We start from the raw sequence: 12,367 nt of genomic DNA on the forward strand, positions 1-12,367 counted from the left end.
CAAATTCTAAGATACTCTCCCAGCTGAGGACTTTGAGGCCAGTTCTGGATCTTTTTGTTAAAAAGAAATATTACCAAGTGATGGAGAGGTGTTAAAGACCTATTACTACCAAACTGTGAGTTTCTTCTTGATTTAAAAGAAAAAAAAAAATCTCAAGAAAAAATGACTTTATTATGTTAAAGTCAAATCCCTATATCACAGTAATGTTTCATATGACATAAAATCCCACTCAATACTATACTCAAGAAAAACATTATTATATACCATAGTGGTATTAATGAAAAGTGAGTATTCCTGGAGTTATTAGAAAACATTTCTCAGGACGGCAAGGTTCTACATTACACATATGCCACTGGTATGTTTTTAAACATACACAAGGTCTCAGTTACATAATAGAAAATGGGGCTTAAACTAAATGAAATACAGGACAGGTAAGTTTTAACAGCAAGAAAGACAACCACGCCTGTAATCCCAACACTTTGGGAGGCCGAAGCAGGAGGATGGCTTGAGGTCAGGAGTTTGAGACCAGCCTGAGCAACACAGCAAGACCCTGTCTCTACAAAAAATTTAAAAAATTAGCCAGGCCTGGTGGTGTGTGCCTGTAGTCCCAGCTACCTGGGAGGCTCAGTCAGGCAGGAGGATGACACCACTGCACCATAGCCTAGGCAACAGAACAACCCCTCTCTCAAAAAAAAAAAAAGACAACCCAGAAGATAAATACCTTTAATGCTATTGATCTCAAACAGGGTCATAGAAGATTACCAGCTAAGAGATAGAGGTGAGGGTCACTTCAGGATAAACCAACAAACCACTGAAGACTAACCACCACTTTACACTCAAAGAACATGCCAGGTGGACTGACCACAACAGGACCACTTGAGACATGTGACTTTTGCTCAAGTTCAAGATTATACTTAACCTTATGAGTTAGTTTCTGCACTTAAATAAACAGAGAAAATTCCACCTTGAAGCACGTATTAGGCACTTAGACCAGGTACATACTGGCAATACTGGAAGTTCACAATCCAGTGAAACAGCTCTTCCTTAATTTTCTTATTGCTACCAAGACCATCCCGCCAAGAGAAGCGACAAGATAAGGAATGAGAGTTCAATTCAACTTAATAATTTCAACACGGGAAACTGTGGCCAATAAAGTGTTACTCAGCATGATATACACCAACAATATTTTATTTGCCAAACAAAATTCTATGTAACGTAGCTTAACAATATCCAGAGGGGAAGATAGAATGTTCAGAAAGCGGGTTTTATGAACCAAATCAGATGTAATAAATGAATGTATTTTCTTAGGTTAGAAAAGAACAGTAGCCTTTAAGTAAATCATATACTTCATGCAAATAATGACTCTTCAGTTATCATGCATATATCTGGCTATGTGCATTTTTCCTTTGAACCTTTATATTATTAATCATGTCCTTCCACCCACCCACACACCCCTCTCCCCAAGAAGGTAGTTTCAAAGGAGAAAACATCATCCTTTCAAATTTACGACCAGCAAAAAAGATGTTTGACTTTGATCCATCACAGATATGAAAAATATGTATTTATATATAACTCTGTATGCTTTGTGTTGACCCACTAAATTTATAGATTAATGAATATTTGGATTTATGTTATGTCAGAGTAAATATTGACCTTATCTCTGCCTGGGTCAATATTTACTGCTTCGCTCAATAAATCTTGATGTTCATTTTAAAACTAAGTCAATATCAGTTCATTAATTTCTGCATGGTTCATATCAGCATTTTATAAAATTTGAAATGTCAGTGAAAATGTTTCACCTAAAAAATTTAGATATAGCCAATTAAAGAGACAAAAAGGGTTTTGCTTTCCCTCTGCCTTCCCTTTTAGGTTTTTCTTCTCTTTCTCTCCCTGAAAATTGTTACAAAGAGAACTGCCCTAATTTGATACAATTTAGCCATCTATTTTAAAAGGATAATGTAAAAAAATGTCAAGGATATATTAGTATAACAAATTGAATATTCCAGATATACCGGTATAAAATATTAAAATATTATAGTAATATAAATATAAAAATGCAATAGCCCTCATTTCTCACTGATAACCACAATTAACTTTTATGTGTAGTCTCCAGATTCCTCAGCTTTATTCATTAATGGGACCGTATTACCCATATTATTTTAATTTTAATATATCTTGTAGATGAACCTACTTCATTCTGGTGTATATTTAGGTAAGTATGTCATTATAAGGCTGTATTGTAATTACTCAAATTTCTACTGACAATCATTTAGGCTGTTAAACACAATGTTACTATGGCGACAGGTACCTGTGTTTCTGAAAGACAAATTCCTAGAAGCAGAAGCACTCGATGAAAACTATCAAAATCATAAATGGCCAAAGAGCCTTCCAAAAGGCTCTATCAACCCACTACCTTCAGAGTCAATTTAAAACCCAAACTCTCAGCCTTCCACTTACCCATGTTTTAAATGCCCCATCATAGCAACACTTGAAATTGTTATCACTGGTATGTATCACTTGATACCAACACAATACTGAACAATATTTCATCTTCCTAATAGACTCTTCCCAGGGTCACATGAGCCCTTGGAAATGTATTTGTATCTTCTTATAATATACGTTAGCCTCCATTAACTCTACAAACACTTGTGAAACCATCTCCAGAGAGAAGATGCCAAGAAACTTTAGAATTCAAGTGGCAAGGATTAGAATAAAGTTTAAAAAAAAAAAAAATGAAAATGAAAACATCTCTAAGTTGAGAGAACAATTTCTTTCAAACAGTGTAGGGAAAAAAGCCAAGTATTGAAAACTGCTCAAGGTACCTTAAGCATATGGCAACACATTTTTCTCTTTTCTACATGAATCTCTGATTAGTGTGTGACCATATGGGTTTTTTCTCACACGATCTATCCTTGTAATCACAGAGCAACTATAAAAGAAATGGAGTACCTGTAGGAAGAAACAGTTTATTCTACAATTTGTTCCCTACCTGAGGCCCTCCTGACCAAAAACATTTAGGTAGAAAAGGGAAATACAAAGATTAATTGCAAAGGTTCTACTCCCAGAACATAAAGTCTGAAGGGCATAAGAAATGTGGACAAAACACTATATATACTACATCTTAACAGGTTCTAGTTCAAATGCTTTATCTTTTCAACAGACCCACCACTCTCCTCGTTTACTGTTTTAAATTAAATGCAATGCCATCTTCAATCATCTTGGGGATAGTCCTAGACAAGTCATTTTCTCCTCCACGTACAAATGATAATGAATTCCCCTGGGCTCTTCCTTTTATCTCTCAAATCCCCAGTGTTAATATTGTTAACAGCCTCATCATTTTTCATCCTGCCCTCTTCCTCCTTCCGACCCATTCTTAACCGACAACCAGCGGTTTTCAACATAAAACTAACTGTAGTCCAAGTTCACCACGAAACCCTTTAATGACTTGCGATGTCCCACAGAAAGAAGTTCTACGTCACTAGCAGACCATCATAAGGCCCTCCATGGTCTAACTCCAATATTCTGAATCATCCCCTGAACTTTCTCCATCATACCATATGCTCTAGACCTTCTGAGCTGTTTCTAGCTCCCCAATCACTGCCAGATTACTTCATGTTGAAGGCCTTTGCATGTCCTGGCAAATATCATCTGCCCATCTTTAAAGACTAGGATCTTCGTAAGTTATTATTCCTTATAGGATGTGGATGTGGCAACAACAATTCTATGAGGAGCTTCTCTGGCCCTTCCCATTACAGCACAACGCCTGGCATACAATAAGCAATTAATAAGTGCAGTAAATGAATAAATGAAGAACTTCTACTCAGAAACCATAAATAGATAAATAGGGATATGTAGAACAGATAAAAATTGTAAAAAAGTAAAAGGGAGATTGAGGAGTTAAGGGAGAAGCGGGTCAGGTTTCAAAGCAGAGGCAGCCTCTGAGCTGGGACACAGGAGGGTGAATCTCAGGGCTGATTCCTCCCCAGTGGTTCCATCAGATCAGAAGGTCTCTACTATGACGAGAACATCTCTAGGGAAATGATTTTATTAAGACACTTCACAGGAGGTTTTAGGAGAGGGGGAAATAATACAACAATATTAACCTTAAAACTTGAGATTCTACAGGGCCTTTCATTTCTCTACTGACAAAGGCAGACTTCTGCAGGCATGTATATTTTGCTTTATCCTGTACAGACATTCTTAAAAATAGGAATGGCAATGTAATTTTAGGAATTTAATTATATCTTAAGTTCACCAGGGGAGCTTGTTACTTAAAGGGATCCAACAGTGAAACCTTTTGCAAATCACCCACTAATTTATCTGAATTTCATGGCAGGACCTCCTTCAGTGAGTTCCCAAGCATAGACTCTGGCATGAGTTAATTCATCCATCCATCCACTTGCCCACTTGAAAAATATGCACCGAATAGGCACAAAACAAGACACTTTGCCACACTGCAGGAGAAACAATGAATTGTAAGCTATAATCCTTGTCCTCAAGGATTCTACATTTAGCTGGGGAAATGACACACATGCCTACACACACACAGGTGTTATAAAACAAGATGTTTATATATGCATAGTGTAGTAAGGTGGCGTATAATTAAGAGCCAAATAGGTAATACGTACTCCACTCCAGGGTAGAGGCCAAAAATTATAGCAGGTGCTGACGGATATTACCTCTAATCCTCAAAGCCATCCTGCCAGGTGTGTACATTTACCTCCATTTTACAGCTGAGCAAGTCATCCAACCGCACGACAGGCAGAAAGGACTTTGGATGTCCCCTGGCCAAGGCAGAAATGCTTCTTTGAATAATCCTGCTTGACCTTCACCCAGCCCAATGCCAGTCATTTCTTGCAGTTAATTTTGGTCATCACATGTATCAATTTTGGATTCCTCTAACAGTGAAAAATGTCCCCCTCATATGGATTTTTAGAAGTTCTTTCTAGATAAAAAGAACATAAGATAGAGATTATTAAAAATGCTTTAAAAATGCAAAAAAGGAGCCAGACGTGGTAGCTCACGCCTGTAATCCTAGCACTTTGGGAGGCCAAGGTGGGAAGATCCCTTGAGGCCAGGAGTTCAACACCAGCCTGAACAAGAGCAAGACCTCAGCTCTACTAAAAACAGAAAAATCAGCCAGGCATGGTGGCACTCACCTGTGTCCCAGCTACTCAGGAAGCTGAGGCAGGAGAATTGTTTGAGCCCAGCAGTTTGAGGTTTCAGTGAGCTATGATGATGTCACTGTACTCTACCCAAAACAACAGAGCAAGACCTTGTCTCCCAAAAAACAAAAAAACAGGTTGCGGGGACCTCACAACCTATTTTTCTCTAAGTTTCTGGGGGTTCAGGGAAGTAGGCAGCTTTATATTAATAAAAATGCCTCAAATTTCCAATTGAACTTGCTCCAGATTTGTTTCTCATCTCCCTTTCCCACAAAGATGACCTACCTGGCATGTGTTACGTTTTGTGTAATAATTACAGAAGTTCTGGGCAAACTCCAAAATTCCTGAGCTGTCATCACCTCAAGTAACATGGAAAAATATCTACATCTTAGTTGAGTAAAAATAACAGAAAAGAAATTGTTTTAATATTTCCAGTCAGATACTCTTAAACTATCATTTTTTTCATTGTAATTCTACATGAAATACATAAAGAGGTCATTCTCATTTTTGTCTATGTTGGTATAAAAAAAGACATCCAAAGATAACACACTGCTATTATTAACAGTCAATAATATCTTACACTTATCTTCTACTTCATATCTGTTATGCATGATGCTTTCACACTGAACTCAGATATTAGGACCTCTTTTTTACAGTAGATGAAATTAAGAATCAGAGATAACCCATCTGCAGATGACTACAACAGGACTGGCACACCGATCTCCAGGTTCCTCGAGAACAGTTCTCTCTGCTGTAGTTGTAGGTGTTCACAAAGGTATTTTCTGATAAGCCTACAAAAGTAAAGTTGTCTAAACATTTCAAATATATATAAGGTGTAGGCATCATCCAAGGTGATGCAGTAAAACTGAAATAAACTGGGCAAATTCTAGAGTGAAAAGTTATTCTAATAGTAATGAACTGCTATCAGGACAATATCCTAAAAAGAAGCTAACCACAGCTGGAAAACTCATGTACTCCCTTTAGTGAAGAAGGGGCAGATGCCATTGGAATAACAAGGTCAGCATTGTTTACCAAACCCCACCCACACAAAGGTCAAAGTTGACCCAAGGAGCAGAACACAGTAACCCACAACAGCCAACACCCACATATCTTCCCCCCTCCACCTCCTGCACCGCAGCCCCTACATTCATCCTCACTTCTCCCCAAGTTCTTTCCAAAAGCAAGATCACCAGAAACACTATGAATGCTACCTCGAAGACTTGCTAAGTATGTTCCAGCTCAAGGAAAATGCAAGGGAAAAAAATTGTCTTCCAAATCTCTGAAACAATTCTGTATATGAGTCAGACTAACATTTGCTCACAAACCCAGGCTGTATTAATGTAAGCAGGAGTGGGCTAACTTTTTCTGTACAGGGCCAGATAGGAATGTTCTAGGCTTTTTGGTCAAAAGGTCTCTGTCACAACTACTAAATTCTGCAGTTGTAGCATGAAAGCAGCCATAGATACTACACACTACATAATGTAATCGGTAAAGGTACGTTCCAATAAAACCTTACTGAAAAAAAACAGGCTTCAATTTGTATTTTGCCAGCCTCTGAACTTGAGGATAGTCTGCTTAACCCTCATTCCCAAATCCCCAAATGGGCAACACCTGTGAACTACAGCTGATAGACTCTTAACTTGCTCAGCTCTCAGAATTATCTAGTAATCACCCCTGTCGATCATGACTACCCACTGAGAGTTACAACAACATCAACAGCAGCAAAAGTAATATTAACTACTTACTTCATGCCAGAAACTATGTCAAAGTTTTCACACACACCATCTCACTTCATCCCCTTAACAATCCTACGGGGGAAGTGCTATCTATTAATTATTCCCATTTCACAGATGGGGGAAATAGGCTCCAAGCAATTAAATGGCCTCCCATCATAAAGATAGTAATTGACAACACTTAGATGTGAACTAGGGTCTATCTATATGACTTCAAAATTTATACTCTCGTATACCCCACTCCTAACGCACCAATGGCATTATTTTAGGAGAAACTAAGACAAATGAGAGAATCAAAGGTAAGAGATTAAAATCTAGACCATTCAACCAATCTTTCAGGAATGCCTCCTTCACCTTTACAAAATTTAGAAACACTTCCCCTAGCAAAGAATTGGTTCCCCTAGTCCCAACTGTCAGGCAACATTTATATCTAGAGGAACATATAAGTCCAAAGCTGGTTTGCTGTGGTTTTAAGGCACTGGTCTGAAGTACCAAAAGTAACAGACCCCAAATCCTACTCCTTCCTGCCCTTTCCTTATCCAATGGCCAAATGCAAAGGAGTGTCTCCAGTAGAACCCAAGTTTTTTTGACATGACAATATTGCGTAACTCCAGCAAGAAGCAAGCACTGATACTGTAGAATTTTGAGGAAGAACTGTTTCAAGCATAAGAACTGTATTCCATCAACTGATACCTGTTTCTTTCCGCTATTCTTCTTTTACTCTTATTTTCTCTATTACACCTAGCAAATGACTTCACTGGTTCTTCCAAACCAGTCCACATCCTTCTGAGGAATTTCTCATATAACTGTCCTAGATGAATTCCAGAAAAAAACTTACTAGAATAAGGCTGACAAACTATAGCCTATGGACTTTGTCCAATCAGCTACATTTTTTTGCACAGGCTGCAAAGTAACAATGGTTTTTATATTTTTTAAATGGATGAAAAAAAAATCAAAAGAAGAATATTTCCTGACACATGAAAATTATACAAAATTCAAATTCCAGTTTGCATAAACAGAGCTTTATCAGAACACAGGCAATCTGTGCAGAATTGGCTATGGCTGCTTTTATACTGCAATGACAAGAGTTGAGTAGTTGTAACAGAGACCATATGGCCTGAAAAACCTAAGATGTTTACTACCTGGATCTTTCCAGAAAAAGCACGCCAACCCCTGAACTTGAACCATTTGCCCTTCCACTGAAAGAGGCATACCCAAATCCAGACGCCATGCATTCCAGAAATACAAATTAGAGACTCATTAAGTCCACCAGAATTAAGAATATCAATAATCACTGCATCACAAAAATGGTATCACTTAATGTACACTCTTAACTAAGTAATGAGAAAAGTTTTAGGCCTTTCATTTCTTCACTGCCATTTGCAGTTGGAGATGCTGATGGGACATAACTTCCAATTTCCTAACAGCATTATTATTCTAAATTGATGAACTGTAAATAGCAGGCCACTTTATGCCTCCTCCTGACTGATATCAGAGGCACAGAGTACAAAATGATAAATTTTCTTCAGTTTCTTGGAGAGAAGCTATATATATGTAATTTTGGCTTTCATCTCCCAATTTCCTTCATTTATCAGAAATGGTGACAAAAAGGCTCTAATTAGATAATTCTAATCACAAGGAACTGGGTGTGATGGAAGACTTCAGAATCACTATCTGTTCATTGCAAAACAAAACAGATAGACTATTCTCCCAGTAGTAGCAGGAGATTTATCAATAGACAAAAGGATGCAAAAAGCCAATTGATAAGACGTAATTAAAGATCAGACCTATAAATTTTACACTGACATAAATTTAACAAGATTCACAGGTAGAAATTCAGGATTTAAACCAGAGCATCATTATGAAATGGAAACCTTTCAGTTTTATATGCAACAGCATTGTATAAAACATTGCATAATGCATACATTTATTACTAAGACTAATACTCCCTGCCTCCAAGCCCTTTCATACAAGGAATTTGAATTATTCAGTGCCAAAGTCATTTCCAATGTGGTCTATCTTCCTCAAGCATTTCTCCTTAATTAGCTTTAATACATTTTCCCTCTATTTCTGAGCATCAAAGTCTCTTTTAGCAATAACAATCCACCTATCGTATCTTTGGTAGTTGTTGAGAAGCAGAATCCAGAAAGGTTTGTACATAGCTTTAGGTCTTCATTTTTTTCCCCTTAAAATGTAAGAAAATTCTTTCCAGCGTAATTTTCAACACTGCTATAACAATACTCTCTCTTCGCTGGCTCAAAGGCTAAATGTAAAAATAAAAATGACAAGAACTGCAGAATATCGTAGAGGGCTAAAATATATTCAAACAAGATGATTTAAAAATAAAGTTGCATTTCTTGGATTAGAGCATAACAGACCATTTTGATATTTGACGTTTGTAATATTTAGTAGCTCAAGACTAACCCTATATTTTCTGCTCTCTGAAATCACAGCCACTGAAAAACGGAAAAGACAGAAAAGAAAAAGCTGTGTCTTTCAGAAAATTACAAGTTTGGTACAATAACTCATTAACAAGTGAAGTTCAGGAATAAATGCAAATTGAGGGGGAAAAAAAACAAGATGAGAAAAACAGGAGGGAGAGATAAATTAAGGTACTTATAACCTTGAAGAAAAACAGGCTTGACAATTTCAACTTTTGTGAACCGGGAAAGGTTTGGACAAATAGAACTCAGGCGTGAAAGCAATTAAAAGTGGGCCTTTGAGTGAGTTTAATGGGATGTTAACTGGGCTGTATGCTCCCAATCAGAACAGCTGGACTTACCGGAGTAGGCCCAGTACGGGTCCCCTGAAGCCTTGCGCCTCCGGATCTGCACAGAGCTGCCGTGTCTGTTCTCGTGGAGTGCCCCGACGTAGCCTTCGGTCAGTGCTGAAACAGAGGGAGACCAGCCATGAGACAAAGTCATCACCCCCTCTGGACACAAGAAGGGTCAAATGAACCCAGCTGGGTGACTTCACAGAATCACAGACTTTGGGGATGACTGCCTAGAAACAACTTATTTTACCAAAACAAACAAAAACCTACAGATAATCCAGACAGATTGTCATAATTATTACTACTATTAATAATCACTTACAGTGAACCTTTATTTTGTGCCATAAAGCGCAGCACACTAAGCACTTTATATACATTCTCTTATTTCATCTGCAAAACACCACCAAGTAGTAATAAACAAAATGGTCCCAACAAATGGACCATTCCAAAGATAAAGCTTCAATAACTGCAGTAACTTTAATTTGCCCAAGGTCATACAACTGGTAGACCTGATACCCACGATTTTGGTTCCACCTGGATGTATGGGTCTTGGGTATAAAGGTCCTCTGAGAACTAGAAGTCATTCCATCTCTTTTACAGATGAAAGAATGAAGGCTGGAGGACTTTAAGAACTGGCTCCAGGTCACACAGGTAAGCATGCAGCACATCAGAAAACTGCCCATAAGCATCCTGCACCAAAGCAAAGGCCTCTCCCACCCAAATGCAGCACCTTCTGAGGCCTGGGAGACTCTCATGATCAGCACCTGTCTTCCACATCCTTCAGGCCACTAATAGTCACCTGTGGTACCTGAGGATATGAAACAAGAAACCCTCCAAGGCCAACGATGCTCAGAAATGAAACATGCTTGATGATGTGTATTTGAAATCACAAAACACATACAATCCACCAAGTGAAAGCAAAAATATTCCACCCCATTATGGAGAGCTTCCACCTGCCTGTAGTTCAAAGTCCTCTCTTCCCAGCCACTTCATGGATGCAAATTTCTTTTGTTGTGAGCCCACACCTGAATGCACTGACGTGTGAGAAAACAAATATCACAGGTGCCCAGAATCCAAAATGAAATGGAATTGTACTCAAACAATACACTCTAGCTGACTATGTTAATATTTAAATGCACCCAAACAAAATCAAGCGTGCTTCTAAAAATCAAAGAAAATGGTTTGGGAAACTGTATATTCGATTTAAGATGAAGATGGTACCAGAAAAACATGATACATTCTCTATTCCAAATTAGTCAATGGAATAAATAACAATAATATCACCACGACAGCATTAGCTTTGTTGACAACATGACAGCCATAAAGAAAAATTAGGAAACCTGTAAAGTACTTTATGATTACATTTCAGTTGCCAAGACTAGCTTTAAGAGAAATAACACTTGAACCAAGACATTCCATAGAAGATGAACCCTATAGAGGGAAATGAGAATCTCATAAACTCCAGATACACATCTAAAAAATAAACCTGGTGTCATTTCTATTCATTGGACCGGAAGGAGTCAAAATCCAGGCTACTATGCATTTTTAAAGTACAAGGAAGGCTCAGGTACCTACCATCCAAACCATCCTACAACTGTGCAGATAAGCCATTCATATCCCCAGGAAGTTGACCATTCTAAGCTTCTAGGGATCAAAAATAAAATTTCCTACCTCCTTGTGTATTTTTTTTTAGATTTATTTATCTTTAGGCTTATTTATTTTCTGTGCATATGGAAAACTTTTTCATGTACCTGTTTACTGTGCTTCAAATAATTATTCCCACTGGACAATGAATAAAACATTGTCTTCACCATCTGAGTCACAAATGTGGCTTCCATGAAGGTGTACATTACATACAGTTTCCTTGTCTGTAATATAGAGCTAAGAAGTACCAACCTCGTAGGATTGTTATGAACACAACACAAATTACAGTGACAAGAGCTCCTAACTCAGCAATGGGTAAACAGTATTTTTTAAATGGCTGACGACACAGTGGAAATTTGCTGTAGAAGCTCTGTTTCTGTAATAATCATACCCACTCTGCCTACACGTATGTCATGGATTGGACAGCTACCCTCTGTCACCACCATCATGGCCAGCTCTAGCCGTGGGCCTTGTTCAGCTTAAGCCAAGCAATCACTGTATCACTGTAAACCAACCCTTGGCCACAGTGATGTGTTCGGCCATGGGCACACTGGCCCATCAGAGATTCTTCTTTCTTTCTGAAAGTATTATGACATGAGCCGGAAGCCTCAGGGGATGGTTGGGGATCAAGTAAGGGATCAACAGAGGATCTGAAAAATGGAACCAAGCCAGAGGGGGCAAAATCTACAGATCAATTCTGGTGACAAAATTTAAACCCTGGACAAAGCTGATTTGAAGCTAGCCCTTTCTGAGGCTCTGTAGTTACATGAACCAATTACCTGCTAAAGCACATTTTTCTGTCTCTTTACACAAAAGATCCCCAAACAATACTGATGGTGTCCTTTAACCCACCACTTGAACTCCTGATCATCGATTTCTCCATCCATAAAAGGCCACTGTTGGACTAGACCTCTGACTCTCAACCCTGGGCAACTTTAAAATAAATAAATAAAAAGTAAATAAAACAACAACAACAAAATAAAACTGATGCCCTGGACCTCACCCCAGCCACACAAACACATCACACCGTGGTGTAAGGGATCTGAGCTGAG

At 38.3% G+C, this 12,367-nt stretch overlaps 1 protein-coding gene across 2 annotated transcripts in view; it reads right to left on the minus strand.

Moving 5' to 3' along the window:
* PTPRG (protein tyrosine phosphatase receptor type G) overlaps positions 1–12,367 on the minus strand; it is a 667,952-nt gene that overhangs the window by 495,526 nt on the left and 160,059 nt on the right. For both annotated transcript variants that reach the window (XM_045530961.1, XM_045530962.1), the window contains exon 2: positions 9,681–9,785. In XM_045530961.1, the coding sequence (XP_045386917.1) occupies positions 9,681–9,785 (105 nt within the window). The remainder of the gene's footprint in view (positions 1–9,680; positions 9,786–12,367) is intronic.

Source organism: Lemur catta, chromosome 18 (genome assembly GCF_020740605.2).
Source record: "Lemur catta isolate mLemCat1 chromosome 18, mLemCat1.pri, whole genome shotgun sequence".
In the NCBI taxonomy this organism is placed as follows: Eukaryota; Metazoa; Chordata; class Mammalia; order Primates; family Lemuridae; genus Lemur; species Lemur catta.